Genomic DNA, 22,870 nt, shown 5'->3' with positions numbered 1-22,870 from the left:
TTCATTCCAAGAAAGGTGGATGAACATAACGGCTGGCTGTTGGTGATAACAAATGATTTGATTGAAAAAGTTGAAGAAAAAAATTTGAGGACTGTTCACCGTTTCACAATTGTCTCTGATGTTTTCTGGCATTTCACAATGCCAGGAAACATCAATTTTTTTTTTATTTATGAAGTTTTGACTGACAAATTGAACCATAAGAAATTGTGTGCCAATTTGGATGCTGAAGATATTAAACAACACACAGGGAAAACTTACTACATTGCATGAATTTTTGTAAAATTACAAAAGTTGATGGATGAATTGTTTGATCACATTGTTACCAGAGTTAAAATCGGAATTTCCTTCGAGGCAAAGCAGGAGTCAATGTGATGCCAGCATTCAACATTCCCTGGATCAAAGAAGTTCAAACAAGAACATTTAGTAAAGAAGCTTATGGCTCTGTGTTTTTTATTGGAACAAAAAGGGCATCTCACTTGTCGAATTTAGTGATCATAGTTCTATTATGAAAGAAGATATATACTGTGAAACATTAAAAAATCTTATTTGAGCTATAAAAAAACAAACGACATGGCATGCTATCCTGTAGGATTTTGTTTTTGCATGAACAATGCCCAGACATAGACAGCAACTCATACAGTGAGCCAGTTAGCTCCCAGAAATTGTCTTCTTTTTTTTCAACTTAAACAGCACCTTGCTTCACAATGATTTGACAATGATGAAGAATTGAAAGATGGCATTAATGCGTAGTTTAAGTTTACTGATGGCAGCAATTCTTGAAGAGGGAATGAAGCAGTTCATGAAATGCTAGAAAAGATTTATTACAGTTGAAGGCATAAATGTAGAAAAGTGGTAAATAAATGTAATTGTGCTTAAATAATAAAGTTCATACTTTTCAATTTTTTGTCTTTATTTCAAAATGGAAACTTTAAAAACATACATTATATTTTGATTAATGATCCCTAAGGAATTAACAGTGGCTGAAAAATGAATAATACTCAGACTAAAAAGTGTGAAGAAAGAAGAGAATGAAAGAATTGGATGCGGCATTACGGGCATGATCCCACATTCAATAAGAGATTGCTGCAAATGAATTTGAATTTTTTAATGTTTCGAGTATGAAAAGGAATCACAGCTCAAGGGATAATGAAATGAGGAAAATTACATACTATAGAATTCATGAATGTAATAATGTATAGTTGCAAAATACATTTGAAATAACTGTATTTAATTGTAGTACAGCCTTTTTATTAATCTAATATAAAATTACTATAATACATTTTTATACTAATATACTGGGTACATACTAATAGGTACCTAGTATATACAAATATATCAGGTAGCATATTAGTTTATTTAGGTATTTATCTTTATAAAAAATATAAAAGTATTTTGAAATAAATTTTAATTAAAAATAAAATGAACAATTGAAAAATAAAATTTTTATTGCTTTCCACAAACAGTATTTCGGCTTTCAGGGTAAAGAACCATAATATTATTGCATTGTGCAAGAATGAAACTTTCCACTTTGATGCTGGAATTTTTATACTGTATCGAAAAAAAAATTGTTAAGAGGCAAAAATAAATAAGTAAACCAAATAAATAAATAAATCTTCATTCTGATCAGAACGTAATAATACATTATACAGATCATGACAATGTAAGATAAATTATAAATATAAAAACAAATCATAACATAAAATTAGATGTAATTAAAGCCCAAATTAGTTATTTAAAAACAAACACATGAAATAATGTTTGGAGATACATCCGATTTAAAAAATTACTATAAAATAATTCATAACCCAGAAACTGCTATTGAAAATTATTTTCATCATATATTTAAGTACATGTCCTGGACGCAGATAAATTGTATCTTTTTGTTCGTTTAATTAGTTTTATTTAAAAATTCATTGACAAAGTAATTTTTCCTTAAAGAAAATCATTTAATTGCATTTTAAATAAATTGGTAGGAAGATTTTTCAAATGGTTTGACAATTCATTGAAAGTTGCAAAGTATGCATGTTAATCAGTTGGACTTATGAGCTGAAATATTGTGTTCAAAAATATCAAAACCAATTAAAAAATCAAATTAATTAAGCCAAATGAAATACACTATGCTCTTTTCATTTTTATGTATGAGTATGATTAAAAGATACCACACACACACACGCATGCACATGCACGCACACACGTGCGTGCGTGTGCATGCTTGTTCAGATGGGTGATGAATTGAATGGTTTTTACATATATAAACAGAAAAATCCTCTGATTTTCACTAATTCTCCCATTTCCATTTAAGAAGCTGAAATTTGGCATAGAAATTCTTTGGGACAAGTAAATAATTGTTTTGATTAACAATCCTTAATTAAAGGATTAATTATATAGGGATAAAAAAAGGGGAATACAAGATTGGAAAAAAGCATTCTTCTGTTTTTGAATACACCCTTTTGATGTATGGTTACATGCTTTGTAAAATCTGAATTGTAAAATCAGAAATCCTGGATAGGCATATTTTTGAGTTTTGACAATTTTTTTTGTTGTAAGTTGAAAACAAAAAAAACATTAAAATAGTTTAATGCTAAATTTTCCTTTTTTATCTTTTACTTTGTTTTACTGTAAAACATTTTGGCACTACTACTAAGTATACTACTTACTACTGTTAAATTTCTACTAACCTGTTAGATGTTCTGTCAGAAAGATTGAACTTTTGATGTGCATTCACTGACTGGCCAACTTGTGGAAACATGTGAGCGACTGCAAATAATGTTGCTCTTTCTTTACTGATGGTTTAATACAACTCATTCTTAAAAACTGTGAAAATAACTATACACAATTAAGAAATTGTTAATTGTGAGGTGTAAATATGTAATTAATTCGTTTCTGTAAGAAGACATGCAACATTATATACAAATTATTCAGTTTTGCATTAATTTAAACAAATACTGTGTTTTGTAACTTTAGAATGGGTACCCTGAAAATCACTAATTCAATTCAGTTATGTCATTGAAAAGAGATAATTAAGTGTTACACCATTTTTTAAACATTTCTTTTGAAGCTTGTTATATTTTAATAAAAAAAAATTGAAAACTTTTATGAAGTGAAATGTTTAATTATTCTGCCGTTACTGAACTTCCTAATTGTATAATTTATTTTTTGGTCTTTGTTATTTGAATAATAGAAAAGAAAAATGTTGAAATGATGCGCTTTTGATCACATATTAATAAATTGTGTCATCATGTTACAATTGTGAAACATTATGTAGAAAGTAGTCATTAGTTTTCATTTTAAATGAAAAATGTTTTTGTTCTATAGGGTATGCAGTTTTGTTATTTGTTGAATAATTGTGTTTTAATTTTTTTAGTTGTGCCAGTAATTATCTTCGTCAAGGCAGTGGTCCTTTAGGAACGTTGGATGGTAATGTAGATTCTGATTCAAGACCAAATTTTGGATCTAAGATTTTTAGCCCGATAAGAAGAGATTCAAAAACAAATCATAGAGCTTCATATTCAACTTCTGGTATAAGCTACCCACTTTTAAAGTATATTGGGAGCACTCAACAAAATAACGGTAAGCATTTAATTTTTTAAATGGCTTGGAGATGTGATTATTAATATGTCAGTGGTCTCGTGTAGGTTATCAAGAAAATAATATTGTAACATGTGTTGTGAAGAGCAATTATAACTTAAGTTATCATATTGAGTACGATGACGTAACATCAGACTCAACGTAGCTGCAATCAAAGTAATAAAAACAGACATTGTTTTTAATTTCTTTACATTTAGTCTTGTATTAAATTATTCGCAAATTGTTTTTACGTATTTTTTATATTTGTTTTAGAATAAACTATTACATAATTTAACATTTAATAGGTCAGGTGAGTAAAAAAGTAGAATTTGGAAGAGGTTGAATGTTTACTGATCGATAATATGTTTATTCATTTATAAAGATTATCTTTTCTGCAGTTTTATTTTACAAAATTAAAATTTAATCATGGTCTATCGATAAAGCCATTTGGTTTATCTAGATCTTATCTTCAGCTTGGTTCACTGATGATTACTTTCCTCGTATCAGTTGTTCCCAAAATTACAGTAGTTGTAATCTTTTAAAATTAGTAACCGTTGAGGGTTTATTCCATAGGTAGTGACTTTTTTCCATAGTATTTTATATCAACCTGCTTAATTTTTATGTCCTTGCTGCTTTGTAATTTGTATGAACAATAATAGCTTGTTCCTTTATTACCATGGTTTATCCTCCAGCCACCACATTTGTTATTTTACAGCTGATCTGTATTGCTGCTAATTTTTGAAAGCTTGTACACCAGTATATTTGTTCACGAGAGCTTAAATGGAAGACTATTATTAGTTAATTGATTGTTTTACAGTTAAAAGAGGCTGGATGTTGTTGTAAGATGTACTGAGAACAGAGTGTGTTATGTAGTCTAACAGTTATAAAGATACTACTCATCTTGTTTTCATAAACAATTTTTTAAAGATAATTGTGATACTGTTTAATGATTATCAGAAACATAAGTGGCCACTTTATGTTCTGTATATAGTGATGTAAAGAAAAAAAATATTTCTATGTCTGTGGAAACTGTTATTAAATGAAAAAGATTTATGCAAGTAAACTATAATGCCTTTTTATAAATATGACAGGTGGTTTCAAATCTTAACAAATACATGAAGCGTATTATTTATTTTTACAAATGTCATGTCATGAGAATAGTATTATGCGTGACAACTGTACTTTAGGAACAAAATAATAAATCTATAAGAGGCATTAATGTAACTGACAAATACTCAAAAGTTGTTTATTATTATTAAGAAATAAATACCACTTCAGATATTTTTTGTTGTATGATCACTCCTGTAATTCATTTTTAAATGAGTTTATCTATGTTTTAGTTACCTAGCTGATGGAACAGTGATAGGATAAAATGTTAAACAGTTCCTACCCAAAGTTCACTTAGACATTTAGTGGGTGACATATCTACAAGTTGTAATTGCCAATTACAACCACGAGTGGAGGACTACATTGTTCAAACTCAGCAGGTGTACAGATCAAGGATTTCCAGTAAAATTAATATTATTTTGTCTCAGGATAAAATGTGTAATAGATCTTTAATGTTGTGGAATTCAGAGTATTATGATTACAGTCTACTAAGATATGCGTTAATATTGTACTTGCATATAAAGTATAAGGTACGACTATGTATAAAGTATTTCTCCTTTTAAAATTAATATACACAAATGTATAATGTATGTTTTCCCTCCAAACCTTTTAGCCATTTACTAGCCCATATATTCAGTTTTTTATGCTAGTGTTTTTTTACTTTAAAATATTTATGAAACCTCTAAAATAATTTTTTTAAATTAACAGTCGGCTTTTGGTTCATAAAAAATGATTTATCAGTCTTTGTTTTATAAAGAATAAAATTATGTCTACTTTATCTGATGTTTATTATATCTGATCGGGTTGGCCTCTACTTTACTTGCAACGACTAATGAATTTACTTTTAAGTCTTCATAAGTATTAAAAAACAGTTTTTTTATGATACATTATTTTTTTTTTTAGATAACACTTTGGATGAGATACCTACCAAAGAATTTCCATTGAAAGATAATTTAATGAGTGCTGATAATGAAAGATCTACTTACGTTATTGATAACAAAATCGATGAAAATTGTATTTTAATGGGCAATAACTGTGAAACATCTGCGAGTAGATTATCTGTGAGTAGTGTTGCTAGTATAACACATATTGCTGAATTATTGGGTGATATGTCTGTAAACACTAATCCAAGGATTATTATTGATAAAATGTTATCTGCTGGTAAGTATTAAAAATTATGCAGTTTTTCTTTACATGTCCATAAAATAATTTGTTTTAATTTGCTGCAGTACCATCTAGATATGAGTGATAAGAGATATTTTATTTTTCATTTATGAGATCATTACTCTGAGTTATGTTCTCTGAGAGTAATGATTTTCATTATAAAGCCTTGTGGTGAACAAAGTTAAGGATATCACTTGCAGCCTGATTATTATATCTACGTTTCAATGAGCTTGGCATTCTGAAATGGATCAATGTCTGAAAAGTTCCTGAACTAAATTAAATAAAAATACAGATTTAAAGATAAACAAATTTATTCATATCAGCCCTCTTCATAGAACCCTTCATTAGTTATACACTTGTTGCAGTGCTGATAGAGCCTGTCAAATGCTCTGGAAAAACCACTTTATGGGATCGCCTTCAGTTACTCAGTGCAAGTCCTTTGAATGGCCAGAATGTCATAAAAGCTGGAGTGTTGGTCTCTCATCTTTAACTTAAATTTTGGGACAGAAAATTTTTGGGTGAATAGGGCGGGTGGGATGAGACGGTGATCTGATTTGTGGCATAATTTCATATTAAAACTGTTGCCATGTGTGCTAGGGCATTGTCATGCAAGAGATTCCAACTGCCTAGATCCTGGTATTCAGGCCGGATTTGACAAATGCAATGCATCAGGCGTTTCATTACTTCCAAATAGAATTTAGAATTCAAGGTTTGACCAGTTGGGACAAATTCATAATGAATCAGGCTCTTTGAGTCAAAGAATACAATAAACATTGTTTTCACCTTAATTTTTGCTGCCTGACTTTCACCGGTCTTTGTGCACCAGGACTTAACCAAGGAGCGGATTGACGCTTTGTTTGTGGATCATACATGAAGCACTAGTTTTCATCCCCAGTTACAATTATTTGCAAAACATTTGGGTTGCTATCGACAGTTTCAACAAAGTCTTGAGTGCAAGAAAGACGCCCCTGTTTTTGTTCTTCAGTCAACAAGTGTGAACGAAACAAGAGTTCACTTTTGGCGGTTCAGTTTTTCTGTTAGAATTGTATATATCGCGTCTTTACTGATGTTTAGCTGTTCTGCTATGGCCTGAAGGGTAGGGATGAGGTTGTTCGAGCAAGAATGCATGAACTTAACCACATTTTTGTTGTGAACAGTTATTGGCGGCCTCCCACTTTGTTCATCATCATCCAATGACTTTCTAGCATCTTTAAATTGCTTCCACCATGTGGAAAGCAAGCATTCGGAGATGAAGGCGCTTCATCTCCGAATGCTTGCTGTATTGTAGAATAAGATTCAACAAAAGATTTTTTAAGTCGAACACAAAATATTATCATGCTTCTCTGTTCCATGTCGCGAGCCCGCACAAGGTCACATGATGAACACAATGTATGTGGACAAATATAACTTGAGACTGGAGTGATGATACGTGATAAAATTTTGTACACACTTGTCAGATGACATACTGCTTAGTTCCTTGGTTGCCTGAGAGATGTTGCTACTTATATCAACTTCATAAATTTAGTTTGGGAACTTTTCATATCTATTGTGTATTTGCCTTGGTGAGGAAGTTAGCAAGAATTTGTTTCATTGTTTGGTTTCCCTAATAACCTGGAATAGAATACTTGTTACTCTAGGAAATGGCTGTACCAATTTTTCAAATGACTATCATGTTTCTGACCACCTTAATTATTATGTTTATGGCACTTAAACTATGTCTGTCAAGGTGATCTAGCTTGTAAGTCCAAGTGGGTTAAACCTCGCGAAGAGATTACGGATACAATTGAGGTTAGGCTTGACAACTCTTATCCGTTTCTGAAGAGAGGGATCACGAGCAAGTGCTTCCGGTTCTTCACGGGCTGTGAAGAGTACTGATTATTTAATGATTAAGAAGTTTTCTGAAGGTAATGGGAGGGCTGGAGGTTCGTTTCTGTTAGTGTGCAGGCGTTTGAATAGAAGTATGACTTCTTGATTCAATGTTTGGAGAACCCAAGAGGTGCTAAGGCTAGTGTGCTGGATAAGATCCTCTGTAAGATCAGGGAACTAAAACCCATTGTTGAGGCCTTGGCTCAAGGCTATGAAAGATTGGCTACTAAGCCTAAGGTGAGAGAGGTTGTGAGGGAGATAGTTTTGGCCCCTTCCATATTTCCACAGGGTAAATGCTACGCAGAGGTTCTGAAAGGGAGGTGGGAGGCTGCTTATGTCCCATAAGCAGCCGACCTGCTTTGTCTGCATTCGTCAACCTAAAGGAGGGGGCAACTACTAAAACAAGGAGATGAAGGGCAAATTTTAGGCTGTTTTTCAACATAAGAGACAGAACCTGAGAATTTGCAATGTTAGAGAAACAAAGAGGGTTTAGTCGTCATTGCTGATGACAAAGAAATTGTGTGGGCCATCTCTGACTCCTTTAAAGTCAGAAAATCTGACATGAAATTCGACCCTAAAGGCAAGAGGCATCCTAAAGTGATTGTCTATGAGATAGCTGTGTGAGGAAGACTTAATGGCGCTCATTAGGGAGCAAAATACTCAGATGGATGAGGCTACATTCAAGTCTGAATGTCAATTATTATTTAAATTGGGTAGGCGCAAGGCAGAGCGCTTTCATGGGATTGAGGTTAGTCCTAAACTTTTTGGCAGCTTCACTGCAGAGAGCAGGTTGTTTGTAGACTTCTTTTCATGTAAGGTTAAGCAGTATTTAGATGTTCAGCGCTGTTTTAAGTGCTGCAGGTTTGGTTATAGGGCTAAGTTCTGTGAACATCCTGCAGTTTGCGCTCATTGTGGTGATGCAGGACACATGCATGAGGAGTGTTGAAAGAAGACGGAGAGTTTGACTTGTATTAATTACAAACATCTTCGGAAGGAATATAAGCACTCTGTGAACAGTAAAGATTGTGGGTGTCTCTTGTATTATAATTCTATTTCATTAAATGATTATATTTGGTCAATTGAATGCTCAGGGTGCTTACATTGCTCAGGTTGAGTTTGGGGAGAGATTGCATTACGTAGAGGGGAACACATAGAGGTTTGGATGTTTTTTTGTTGCAGCATCCATATCTGTCTGGTATTTCTGATTGGAAGAGGTTCTGTTATGGTTCTGAAAGCATGTCTGCTGTTTTGTGCAGAAGGGAACTTGATTGTGTCTTTATTCGACAGCTGTCGGATAATCATCATGTTGTCCGTGTGGATATTCAGAACTTACATCTGTATGTTGCTAGTTCATATTTCCAGTTTAGAGATCCTGCTGATCATCTTAGTACGATTCTCTGACACTGGTCCAACCCTTAAAGGTGCAGATGTGAATGCTGTCACTCTTGTGGGATAGCGGTCTCACTGATGTTGGCAGTGGATTAATAGAGGGCTTTTTGGCCCAGCATGATCTACAGGTATATAACGTACCTGGTGAGTTGCCCACCTACGCAGGAATGGTAGAAGAGCACGGATTGTTTGGTGGAACAAACATCGATGTTACCATTGGTAGGTTTATTCCAGCCAATGTTTGTAATTGGAAGGTAGTTGATGATTGCTCGAGCGATCATCGATTGATTATCTATGAGATTGCTAGTGGCTTGAGTGAACGCTACTGATGTAACATTCCGGTTCAGCACGGTTGTTTCCTGTACAGGCATACGGACTGGAAGAAATTTGAGAATTTACTTTCGACCAGGCTCCAAGTTTTGGATTTGAGTCTGGATGTCTTCGATTTGGAAGCTTTGGCAGTTGGTTTGTCAGCAGCTTTTCTTGATGCTGCTAAATGTTCAATTCCTCAATTCCCCGAAGTTCCGGTCAAGAGAGGATTGCACATGGAATAGGGAGGGAGCTGTCCGGCATGAAGAGGGTGGTTTGTTGCTTGCGAAGAACTTCTCAATGTGAGGGTGATCCAGAACGATGGGCCATTCTTGTTGCTGAATACAGGGCCCTGAGGTGTCTTTCATAAAGTCTGGACTGCGAAAAGGAACTTCTGGCATTTCTTTGTTCATGAGCAGGGGAACAGGGATTCCTGGGGCGTAGTTTATAGGGTCTTGGGACACAAACTACGAAAGGATGTTCTACTGTCTGCTCTCTTGACCAGGTTTGGTGTAATTTCGGATACTAATGAGATTTTACAGAAATTACTAGACGATTTACTGCCTGATGATAGTAAAGCTGGAGAGACCGCATACCATCTGTGGGTGCGGTGAGATGTTGCTCAATTCCGTGGGGTTGTAGTGTCCTTGGAGATCACAGAGTATGAGGTGCGTCATGCTATCTATAGTTTAGGTAGTGGTAAGGACCCAGGCTTTGATGGAATAATGACGGAGCTGAGGGTTGTTATATGTGTGTTTAATAACTTGTTATTTGGAGGATACTTCCCTGTGTTTTGGAAGAAGGGGCTTGTGAAATTGTTGTTTAAAGGTGGCAACAAGGATCCCGTGGTTAGTTTGTTGTATAGGCCTCTGATGTTACTTCCAGTTATTAGCAAGTTCTTTTAAAAGGTTCTGTATCTGCGTATAAATCAGAGGTTAACCATGCAAAGATTGTTGATGGGGAATCAGTACAGGTTTTGTCCCAGAAAGGGTATGGAGGATGTCATACTCCATGTGATGAGTGTGGTAACAACCGGTTGAGCGGAATATGTCCTGGGGATTTTCCTGGACATTTCCAGAGCATTCAATAATCTATGGTGGCCTTCTGCTATTTACCAACTCCAAAAAAGAGAATGTACTGTCAGTGAATTGCAAATTATGGAAAGTTACTTCAGTCATTGGAATGTGCTGCTTCACGAGGGTGGCCATGAGTGATTTGGGTTCATTATTGTGGGTGGTGCAGTTTGATTCTCTCCTGTGGCTGTGGTTGCCCAGTGGTTGTTGCTTCGTGGCTTATGCTGATGATGGGCTCCTGCTGGTCGAAGGAAGCTCGTGGAGGAAGGTTTGTGCTCCAGGCCATTTGGGCTTGCAGGATGCTTGAGCTGTGGGGTCATCAAAACAAGATGACATTTAGCTCGGTAAAGACCATGATGATGCTTCTCAAAGGCCATTTGGCAGTGAATCAGCATGTCCGTGTTTTGATGGCAGGCCAGTGTATAAAGTATGTTCAGGTTCAAAATTACCTCAGGGTGTTTCTTGATGAGAAACTGCAATTTAAGAAGCACCTTCAATACGTCGCGAGAGGGCCTGCAATGCCTTCTTCGGTATTCGACATGTGATCAGTTCTGATTGGGGTCTTAACTTTAAGATCATGAGATCCTGTGTAAAGGTGTGTGTGTGTGAGGCTATTATTTTATATGCGGTGCCTGTTTGGGCGGACAGGCTAAAATATAAAAGTTATCGGGACATTTTATTAAGGGCTCAACGCCTAATATTGTTAACGGTAATGGGTGGTTACCATACCATTTCATGGGAGTCAGTCTTGGTGATTGTAGGCTTGAAACCGATAGACTTGATTGCATCTGAGAAGCAGCAGCGGTATGTTGCTAAGAAGTCTGGTGAGTGGACTTCAGATAAAGTTTGAGAAATTGAACAACATGGCAATGCCTTGTGACTGGCCAGATGGCAAGAGACAGATGGTGGGCGTTATATACAAAAATGTTTCTCTCCAAATGTTATTGGTTTGCGGGACGTCTCATGGTTGCACCCTAATAAATATGTGATGCAATTTCTTTCCAGCCATGGTGCTTTTAGGGACAGACTGCAGAAATTTGGCCTGATAGATTCTGGGGTGTGTCCTCAGTGTGGATAATTGGATGACACCTACCATGTTCTTTATGAGTGCTCGAAATACGAGTTAATGCGTACGGAGAATATCTGTCAGCTTGATCTTATCGAGTCGGCGTTCAATCTCCATGTAAACTGGAGGAGCCAGGTTGAATGGGCAATTGTGGAGAGTTTTGTAGTGTAGTTTGTGTAGTTTGGTTAAATTATATTTATAAAATAAATAAATATAAATAACCATTATTAAAATTAATAAAGAGACTGCTTTGAATCTATGTTAAACTCTATATCGGCCCATTTTCCACCGAAATCCGATTGACTACTTTGTTTTTAAATAAAACAACGCTGCGGTGGCGTTAATACGTAAGTACCAAAATTTATTAATTACACTAATTATTAATTTTACGACGTTTCGATTTTCGTCAGATATCTCAATATTTAATGAAAATAAATATTAACCATACTACACATAATTTATTAATCATGGATTTATTAATCAATAAACCCATTACAATAATATAACAATCACAAACTGATAATAGTCATACTAACAGTCATATTAATGAAATTTCATTCACATTCCTACTAATTTTAACTTAAATAAGTTACTTATATTTATGTGTTGTGCATTTATTACAGAACAATGCCATGTCAGGACAATGTCTGTCGGGTCCGCTAGTATATATATATATTTAACAGATATATAACACATATATAAATGACAGTGACGTAACTTTGGTTAGCTAGTCTACATGAATTTCTATTTTATTTTTATTATTAATTGATCTTTAATTTAATTCTATTAATGATTTCATATTTTATTTATATATATATATATATATATATATGCAATTTTTAATTTTAATTACAATTAAAAAATTTTTGAATTAAAAAAATTTATTTCTGTTTTAATTTAATTTTAATTTTAATGTGCAATTTGCAATGAACAATTTTAATTTTAATGTGTAATTTGCAACAAAAGATTGAAAAATTATAGAGCAACTGATGATGGTGAGAGCGCTCTTGTTTGGATTATGGAATAGTTGTCATCATCCTATTTTATTTTATATTAATTCTGTACTTGGGTTGATCAGATTAATAATGTATTCCATATTTATAAATGTTTATTTGTATAGTGCAGAGGAATAGGATTCCCAAAAAGATCGATTTTAGAAAAATAATTTATATATATATATATATATATATATATATATATATATATATATATATATATATATATATATATATATATATATATATAGAGCTAGCTCTATCTCTTGCAGAATCATTCAGACTGGCCTGATAGTTGTTAAGTTTTTGTATACAAACAAACAAAAAACAAATGTCCATACAGATATTCTGATTCATATGTTAAAATTGAAGACTTTTAGTAATGATAAAAATACATTTGTGGGTGGGTTTGTTTTCTGCAGTTCAGATTAACTAACAGTGTTATTTATTAATTTATTATGAAATACATTAATAATTAAAAATTTTTTTTTTAGGTTCCTCAAAATATAATAATAATTTACAGGATAGAAAAAAAAATGATAATGGTTCTACTGAAAATAGATGTAAAAATGAAAATTTAGATTGCATCAATGAAGATGATTATAATTTGAAAAATGTATCGTTTAAAGGTAGGCCTTTATTAATTGTGAAAAAAAAATTATCATCTGTTGAAGTATTATTCCCTTATTTATAAAATATCATTGTAAGAATGTTGCATATAATATTCTTTTTTTTAATAATTTTTTTTTTCTATAGGTATGTTAGATAAATTTACAGAAGTCGGACCAGTGAATCGAAGTTCTGATGTGTCAGCAGTCTCCTGCAACGATGGGTAAGGAAAATTTGGTATAATTTATAATTATCTTTATTTTTTTATTTTACTGTAAATAAATATCAAAATCAACAATTTTTCTGGGTGATGAAATGAAAAGATGAAAATTACAGGTGAATCCACTACTGGCCAAACAAGGAGCCAGCATGCCGATTCCTCCCCTACCCATCACAGATATTTGCGTTTTAAGAAATCACTACTGCATGATATTATATAGTGTTGCTGTGTTATGTTGTTTTATTTATTTATGGATGTTCACTTGTGATGGGATTTATAGGTTTATCATAAATCAATATAATTTTTTTGTTAGTAGGCATTCCTTTATGAAGCCAAATTATATTTATTTTTCTTGTGTTCCATATTTATAAATGTTTATTTGTATTCAATTGTGTATATTCCATTACATTTTTTATTTAAAATGTTCTTTTATTTGTAACAAGGGATTTAGTACGTTGTGATCCCCAGGAAGGAGAACTTTCACTTTTGTGTGAACTTCTGTGGATCCCTCCAAAATTTTCACCTCAAAAAGGTTTTGTTGTGCTGCACAAGATGTAGTTTTCAGATTTAAAACATCATTCTATATGTTACTTTCTCATTAATTATTTTTATAAAAAGGGTAAGATAATTGTAATCGGCAGCATCTTATACTTACAAATAAATAAATTTATTATCTATAAACGTATTTAAGTAGATTAATTTTTAATTGTAATCTCATTGCAGTACATTTTTATTATTTACTGTAAATTTCATAATATACTCAGAATGAATGTTTTATTTGTAATAATTTATTGATTATTATTGTTATTATTTGTAACATATAATTTTTACTTAATTTGTAAATAGTAAGTTAACAGTAGTAAATAAATTAAATTTCTAAGAATTTTCTCTACATCCTTGTTGAACAATAATATGCAACAGTATTATTCAGCTGACATATCTACTGTATTTATAATCAGTTGTTAAGTTCATTTTTGAGTCTGAATTGAGAGTAAGGTGTTATAAGTGTAAAAAACAAGAATGTTTTCACACTTCAGTGTTAAAAATAATACAGTTGCTGCTGCATTTCATGAAGAATTCCAGGCAAGGTAATTAGTTTTCCCTTACTGAAATCTTGGTAATCGTCTGAACTGAACATAAAAATTTTAAAATAGTAAAGGCTTTAGAGACCACAGTCAGGTAGGCTTTTATCAGGAACTTCCATATGGGAATTGTCACACTTCAGAAAATTAACAAATCATTAGAAAAAAATTTAGTAAATAGCCTGTAAACTTCAAACAGAAAGATTTCCATTAGACTGGAAATATTCAGAACAAGATTACTAAGGAATTGAAGTTTGTTAAGTGTGTTAATCAACTAAGATTGTTACTTTGTGCGCTTTGTAAAAATAATCTTGACAAAAAATTGAGATTTATTGAGTTATTCTTTTGTGTTGTTGAGCAGATTCTCATTTCTCTAGCTCAGTGATATGGTCTGTTGAAGTATGCTTCAAATTGAATGATATAGTAATTAGTAAACTGTTATTGTATATATTGTTCTGATGAAAATTCTCATGTAATTATGGAAAAGAAATTTAGTGTTCCTGGGATTCATATTAGGTGTGGGATTAATTATTAGGTAAGGGATTATTAAAAATGGAGTGTTGGGATCTTGAGCTTCGATGGAAATGTAACTGGCAATTTATATCTAGAGACTTTTCCATTCCTGATCTATTAAACAGCCCTCTGTTTGACCCATCATCCCCACATTTGGTGGCAGCAAGATGGGGCATTTTCCTCTCTGTATTCTCAAGTTAGAGACTATCTCATTAAAATTTTGCGTTGAAGATTAGTCACTGAGGAATGGTTGAAAGAGTATCACTTTTTTTTGTGATTTGATGCCGTACAGTTAGATTAGGAAAGATTAGGAAATTTTGATTTAAAGAAGCACTAATTTTTACCAATTCGCTATACAGTCTCAAGCAGTCAATCTCAAGCTGTTGATTAAAAACTTAGTGGATTTTATATATTGGAAGAAAAAAATTAAATAAGTGGATTAATAGTGCTATGAGTGCAAAAGAGCAGAAGGATAACAATTGGAACATTTCTTCTGATAAACATACAGTATTATAAACATAGTATTATATTAAACATAGAGTAACAAAAATATCACTTTTTTTATTGTTTTTTTTTTATTAATAATTAAAAATTGATTTTTAATCCACCTGGTTTATTGTTTTTTTTTTTTTTTATTTTTGTTCATACTATTTCCCTTTACTATAAATCTAATTATTTAATTTCTATTTATGTACATATTGTGTCCTTATTTATATTATAGTAAAACTCTGATACTGGATTGAGACAACTAAGATTTGTGCAGCTCATATACCACCACTCGCCAAACAAACTGTATATATGATTTACACTGAGTTACTTTTGAGTTGCAGTGCATACTGATTAAATATTTTTGTTGTATTCTTAACATATTTTTTGAATGAAGAAGGTTTTCACATATCGGTTGTTATTATTATTGTATTGTAAAATAATGTTATGGCCTTATATACAAATTTAATATTGAAATTGTGAAATTTACTGATGAACAAAAACATGGAAATTATCATTAAATCTAATGAAATCATAGTTAGTTGACTATGATATATTGAATATAAACCTGTATTGAAAACCCTGGTCGCCCATGTCCAGAAACTTTGCAGCTCATTCACTAATAATCTTGTTATTATCAGATGAACACTACAATTAGTACATGCACACTACAATTATAATCAGCTTCCTCAACAGGTAGCTTGACACTTTAGTTTATTCATGATTGATGTTTATGAACTGTGTAGCGGAGTGGGATCTGAAGAGTTGTAACTAGAGACAAAACCACAATTTCTCAGAATTTGCACATTGATTGCCATGTTTCAATCTTAACAGTTTTGTTCTGTTTAAAATAATTATTTCTTTGTATTTGTAATAATTTAAAATCTTAATTAGCCTTTATGAATAATTAATTTTATTATGTAAAATTAGAACAATTAAAAATATAATTGCAGATTTAAATTCATTATGTTTGAATTAAACATAATAGTTTATGAAGCAGACAATTTATTTAAGTTTGGACAATATAAAACTTTCTGACTTATTAGCACATGGAAATGTCATCTCTGGTCGTACTTTTATATCAAAATGCATTTATATGTTGTCTTAAAACAGTTTTAATGCACCGTTCTTTTGATAGATGTGCTTTACAATAGTTAAATATTTTAAGCAATGAAACGAATATACTTATATATGAGAATACATTATTTAGCAGTGTTTAATTATTTATTATATTGTTGATGAGTTTCTATGCGTTAATTTTTGTTTCTATGTGTACGGTACTTTGTGGGCTATGTTTAAAAATAAATTTTAATGTTTTGATAAAAACAACTTAATGCAGGTTTGTGGATATCATGCTGTTGAAAACAAAGATTATTTGAATGTAAAATCATAAATGATTTATACAGTTAATTTTATTTACATTTACATTCTTTATATATATTATTTTACTGAACTTAATCTTTTTAAGATTCTTATTATTCCTCTGTACTGTTAAATTATATTAACATAAATCGCCTAGCAGAAAGAATATTGAGATAAGATATATCTTGCCTTAATTTTATCTTGATAGTACTTTCGCAGGATCCCACATCCTCAGTCACAATTGAATTATTTTAAACTCCATATTAAAAATTAAAAATACTAAAATAATGAAAATTGCATATTAATTTACAAGAGTGCTGCTGCCTGTTGCAGTTTTTATCAGACATTCGTCTCCCTCAAATACTGATTGTTCATCAAATTGAAATTTTGTTTGTATTTATATATTGAATCTATTTAATTTTATGTCACCTTTATTAATTTTTAATATTTCTAATTTTGTGTCTGCATTTCAAAATTTGTATTTCTGATATTAACACAAATTTAGAACTATTAGAAATTACTATAGGTAACATAAAATTAAATACACTGGAAAATATTACATATATAAATGCAAACAAAATTTCAATTTGATAAATCATCAGGCAGTGTTTGAGGGAGGCAGTCTCTTATAAAAAATGCAACAGATAGCACTCGTATAAATTAATATGAACTTTTCATTATTTTAGTATTTTTATATTTGAACTTTTATTATGTAGTAATGGAATTATTTCATACATGACTGAGGATTCCCGCGAAAGTACTTTCTTGATAAAATCAAGGTAAGATTATCTCAATATTCTGTACTAGGTGGTTTGTTTTAAATAGAAAAAAAAATGTATATGTCAAACGAAAATTTCAGCCATATATTTCTTTGTACTTCTCTTCTTTTTCTTATATCAATTTTCTTTAATTTAATTGATATTTATTTGAATTTTTTAAAAAATTGAATGATTTATTGAAATGTTCTCTGTGTAGTAGCTCATATTTAAAAAAAAAATTAATCATCTGATAACAGTTGTAAAATTTGAATTAACCTTTCTGGGATGAAAAAGTAACAGTTGAAAATATTATTAGAGAAAGTATAACTTTTTAAAGAAGTGGTGAGTGTTTTACTGATTAAATTTATTGAATATGTTCTATAAGCCTACTACTCCTTGTAGCAGAAAGTTCCATAAAGTTCCTAATGGAACTTTCTGTTACCACCTATCTGATAGAAAATTCCAACTGTTATTTTTATTAAACTGTGTATCAGTTTTTATTTTATTAAAATTTTTAATTTAAGTCGCATTACATAGACAAGTTTTAATTTTATTTAATTTTTGTTTTAGGAAAGAGAATTTACATAGAACAGTCTGGGTAAGTCCTTCAAGAATGACATCAACAGCTGGTGAAAATTTAAATGATCTCGATTCAGAAATTTTTAAACTTCCAGATAGTAAATTATTAAAAAAAAGAAAAGTAAAAAACAGTAACAAATCTATAAGTGGAAAAGATTGTTCAGTTTTATCGGATGCTACAAACACATATAAAAAAATAAATACTAAAAAAAACAGTCATTTGGTATTTGATGCTGAATCGATGAACAAAACAATTTTTATAAGTGATGATGATGATGATGATGATGATACTAACCGAAGAATATCAGACGTTACAGAATGTGATAAAATTACTCATAATACTTGGGCTACAAACAGTAACAGCGATAGTGATTTGTCTGATCTAAACATTGCTTTAGCTGCTTTCTGTAAAGATAATACAGGTTGTTTTTCTAATAGTAATTTTATGAAAATCAATGGTAAATTATTAAGAATGTCTTCCAACAAAGAGTTAAATTATATTAAGGAAAACGTACAAGATGAATTTAATGATGTTTATAATGAAGATTCTGTAGTAGTTGAGAACAAAGCATCGATTGATAATTCAGTGAGTAATGCGAGCCATTTGTGTGGTATGGATTATAGTGAATGTCAGCTGGCTAGTACAAGCGATCTGCATTGCAATACTGACATAAATGTTTCAGGTAAAAAAAAATTAGATTGATATTATCAATCAATAACACAATACTGATAATTATACCATTCAGTAAATAAGTGTTTTTTCCAAAAATTAATGACATTTTATCAGCCTGAGGAATTGTCTTAATTATCCTTCTTGTATTGAATCATGTCTCATAATGAATCGTCTTTTAAAATTAACATAAGAGTATAATTGATGGTTGTCATTTCTGTTAAACTGGTTTTGATGACTTAGAAACGGTTTCAGTTATGTTTTCTATTAAAAAAAAATACATATATAAATCCATAAAACTTTTATGAACAGTATGTAGTTTCGGGTAGTATTTTTTTACTTAACAAGAAAAATCATTCGAATGCATTATAGGCTGGTTTTATAATTCACAAACTACATTGTTTACATCAATACCCAAGCATAAGGGGTCGGGTCAAATTCAAATAAAACATTATTTTTATTGTTCAGTTTTAAAGACTCAGACTTTCATTTATTTCATTTTGAATCATTTGGTTTTTTAAGACTATGTATATATTTCAGCAGACAGAGATCAGTTAGTGAGACTTGCTTTATTAATACAGATATTTTGCTTTAATGTTTTGTTTTATTGAGTACATTTTTTCTGCTTTACATAATTTTATTTATAATTTGAAATATGGTATTTTTACATCTAAAATAAGGAATAAAGATTTTAAAACACTGAAAATAGTACATGATGCATTAGATTAGTTGGATGTTACATCATAATAAAGCAAACATTATAATGACTAAAGAAAAGTAATTTTTTGTCAGATATGACATTTACATTAAACTGTTTGAATATTGATTTTTTTTTTTTTTTACTAGTTAACTATGTTACTAAACTATTGATTAAAACTAAGCAGAATGCATTCTGAAGTTATTGTAATTATTTAGATAATTTAGTTTTCTAATAATATAATACTTTGTTGAAGTTATATTACTTATTTTTTATACTGACTAATATTCTTGGACAGTCTGTTAAATTTTAAGTAGTATGAGAAAATAATTGAATAATAATTGAAATAATAATGATACAAATTTGTATTGTTATGTGGCTTGATTGTTTCTATGACACACTGTTCTGAAAAGAAAGTAAATTGTTGAGAAAATAAAAATATGTTCTTATGTTCAGGGCTTTACAGTTTAGAGACTATATATTAGAGTATAATCTCAAGATTGTGTGTGTGTGTGTGTGTGTGTGTGTATATATACATCACATGATTATATCATGGTTAAGCAAAGATTTAGAAATCAACTCGTTGACTGCAAAGCTTACCCTAGAGCACACATTGATAGTGACCATAATTTAGTGATAATGAAATGTAGATTGGGGTTTAAAAACCTGAAAAAAAGGTGTCAGATGAATCTGGAATTTAGAGAAGCTTGATAAAGGGGAGGTAAAGAAGAATTTTGAGGAGAACATTGGAAGAGGTCTGATATTATAGGGCTGATGTTAAAATTGGAATTATTTTTGTCATATTTATTAAATGGAGTTTATATAATTTTTATTTTGCTTTCAGATTTGAGTTGCAGAAATAGTAGTAGTGTTAATGATGTTATGTGTGTTTGCATTGGAACATTAATAAAGTGTACAATTCCTCTTCAGAATACATCATCTAATTCTGTTAAAAAGTGTCATTTATCGGTAAAGAAGGTAATGTGCAATGGGTCACCGGTTCCTATTGCTAGCAACATTGTACAAGTTTACTTTACGAATGAAATTATACTGAAACCAGATTCCAGTGAAAATATTGAGGTGATTAATTTATATGTATCAAATTAAAAATTGATTATTTTTAAAAGTACAGTTTATTATGATTAAACTGTACTGCATTATGATACCACTACTGCAGTAGTGGTGTGTTGATGGTTTGCGATTTGGATCTTTTCTGACACTTTCAGAAATGATGTAACTCTTAGTTAAAATCTAACTTCCAATATAGAATGAAAGTAATTTGTTACTGGTTGTTGATATCAGTTCAACACATTTCCATTTATTTAGAATTACTAGTCTCTGAGGCATTTTAACTTACTAAATTTCAACAAATTCAACTAAGATTTTGTTTGAAAAATGCTTGTTTTTTTGCTCAAGCAAATCATATTTAATATTGTAGTATTATATGATATAACAAGTATCATTAATATTTCATCATTCTTATTACCTGATTAGTATTTGTACTGAGTTAAGAAAGACCTCTTTAGTAGTGTCTGCTTTTTATTCAGAAGATTCTGGATTTCATTCCTACTCAGAAAAATTTGAAACTAAAGGTGACTAGCATTCTTTGGACCCATCATGAAAATGCAAGATTTAAGACCTGAAACAGCTGGTATAGTAGAATCTAAACTCAAAAAACACTAAGACAGGATGCAGATGGATCAGAGAAATATGAGAGGATTTGAAGGAAATGGCATTACACTAAAAGACATCGCAGACAAGATAAAATTAAATAAAAAAAATTAAGTTCAAAACACTTGCTTTATTCTCACAAGAAAGAAATAACATGAACATTTTCAACAACAGAAAGGGCTTGGAGAAGAAATGTATGAAAAAGTACTGGGAGGGCCGCAAGGCAGAACAGTTTCTTCGAAAAGACTTTGATAATGGACTGACTAAAGCGATCTATGCTGTCATAAAATATGAAAAAAAAACTAATAACACTATATTAAAAAGAATCTCTACGCTGAGTGGTAGTATCTTTGCTTCAAACCCAGAAGATTCTTGGGTCAAATTCTTGTCAGGTTTGACATTCTTCTCGCACATGTAGTTTTGTGTGAAAATATTAAAAGGATAGGATTACAATTACTGGAATGAAAAAAGGATAAATATTAATATAATAATGTTAATTTTTTCTTGTAAAGTAGTTTTTAATATTTTAAAGGGATTTAATTTTTACTATGTTTTAATCATTTAGAAGATTTGTACTAATTTAGCTTCCATATAAGAATTCTATTCAAAAAATATCTGACTATTTTTTTTTTTGGGAAGTAGCTGAAGTGCAACAGAGCTTATTATAGTAGTGTTGTTAACTTCAAATAAATGCTGTTTGTGGGTGAATCATATAAAAATATTTTTGTCATATCCTCGGTATTGTGTATTGAAGAATGTGAACACCTGAAGTCTCTCCAAAAGTTGGTGGTAGCAGTTTTACCTGACTTGAAAAAAGTCCAAGATTTGATGTCATTGTAATTTCTGTGTTGAACATAAGATTTTTACTGATATAAGGGATATAATGGTTTCAAAAATGCCAAAATTTCAATGGAAAGTGATGAACTTCCTGATTTAATTCTGATCTTTGAATTGTTTAAAATGTTCAGAATTTAATCATAAATGGTAATCTGTTGACTGTTTAGAAATTTCCAAATAATTGGTTTTAGTAACAGTACATTGTACAAAATTTTAACAGATGAATCTGGATGTACCGGATAACTACAGAATTTGTATCTGAACTACCCTCTCCTAAGAAATAGTTTAGTGATTAGTGATGTTACTGAGCGCTCAGGTTAGACTGTCAACAGTGATTCCAACTGATTAAAAAAAGTAATTGGTGAGAAAATCTGGTGTCAAATGAGTAAGACTCAGAAACCAGCTTTAGTCGTTGAATTGAAAGTCTTTTTCAAAATGTTCTAGGCCAATATAACCAAGAAGGGTGAAGTGTGGAATCAGAAAGATGCTTATAACTTTTTCTATTACTAATGATTTAATTTTAAAATAAAACCGTGTATACAGTTAGAAATTCTTTTGTGAAGATATTATGTATCCAAAGCTAAAAAAGTATGATGGAAGGTAGATGAAAAAATATTTAACCGTTAAATGCAAATAAACTATTACTCAATACTGTGATGTATCACAGACTTCAGCTTAGATGTAACAGTAGCTGTAGCTAATGTAATTATATCTAATTAAATGATGTAGCAGAACATCTTACTAATAACATGCAAAGTAACAAATGTAATTTATACCGCATCACAGTATAATTAGTATTTTAATTTAGAAATACTTGAGATTATAAACAATGATAATAATAATGTTATTA

At 30.9% G+C, this 22,870-nt stretch overlaps 1 protein-coding gene across 4 annotated transcripts in view; it reads left to right on the top strand.

Moving 5' to 3' along the window:
- The window catches only part of spd-2 (centrosome assembly protein spindle defective 2), a 133,805-nt gene that overhangs the window by 36,215 nt on the left and 74,720 nt on the right, over positions 1 to 22,870 (top strand). For 3 of the 4 annotated variants that reach the window (XM_075378382.1, XM_075378383.1, XM_075378385.1), the window contains 6 exons: positions 3,365 to 3,570; positions 5,578 to 5,835; positions 13,031 to 13,165; positions 13,293 to 13,368; positions 18,137 to 18,828; positions 20,357 to 20,592. In XM_075378382.1, coding sequence (XP_075234497.1) covers positions 3,365 to 3,570; positions 5,578 to 5,835; positions 13,031 to 13,165; positions 13,293 to 13,368; positions 18,137 to 18,828; positions 20,357 to 20,592 — 1,603 coding nt within the window. The remainder of the gene's footprint in view (positions 1 to 3,364; positions 3,571 to 5,577; positions 5,836 to 13,030; positions 13,166 to 13,292; positions 13,369 to 18,136; positions 18,829 to 20,356; positions 20,593 to 22,870) is intronic. The other variant, XM_075378384.1, reaches the window with a different exon arrangement.

This window comes from Lycorma delicatula, chromosome 11 (assembly GCF_047948215.1).
Source record: "Lycorma delicatula isolate Av1 chromosome 11, ASM4794821v1, whole genome shotgun sequence".
NCBI classification, from domain to species: Eukaryota; Metazoa; Arthropoda; class Insecta; order Hemiptera; family Fulgoridae; genus Lycorma; species Lycorma delicatula.
This window is presented reverse-complemented; position numbering and strand designations above follow the sequence as displayed.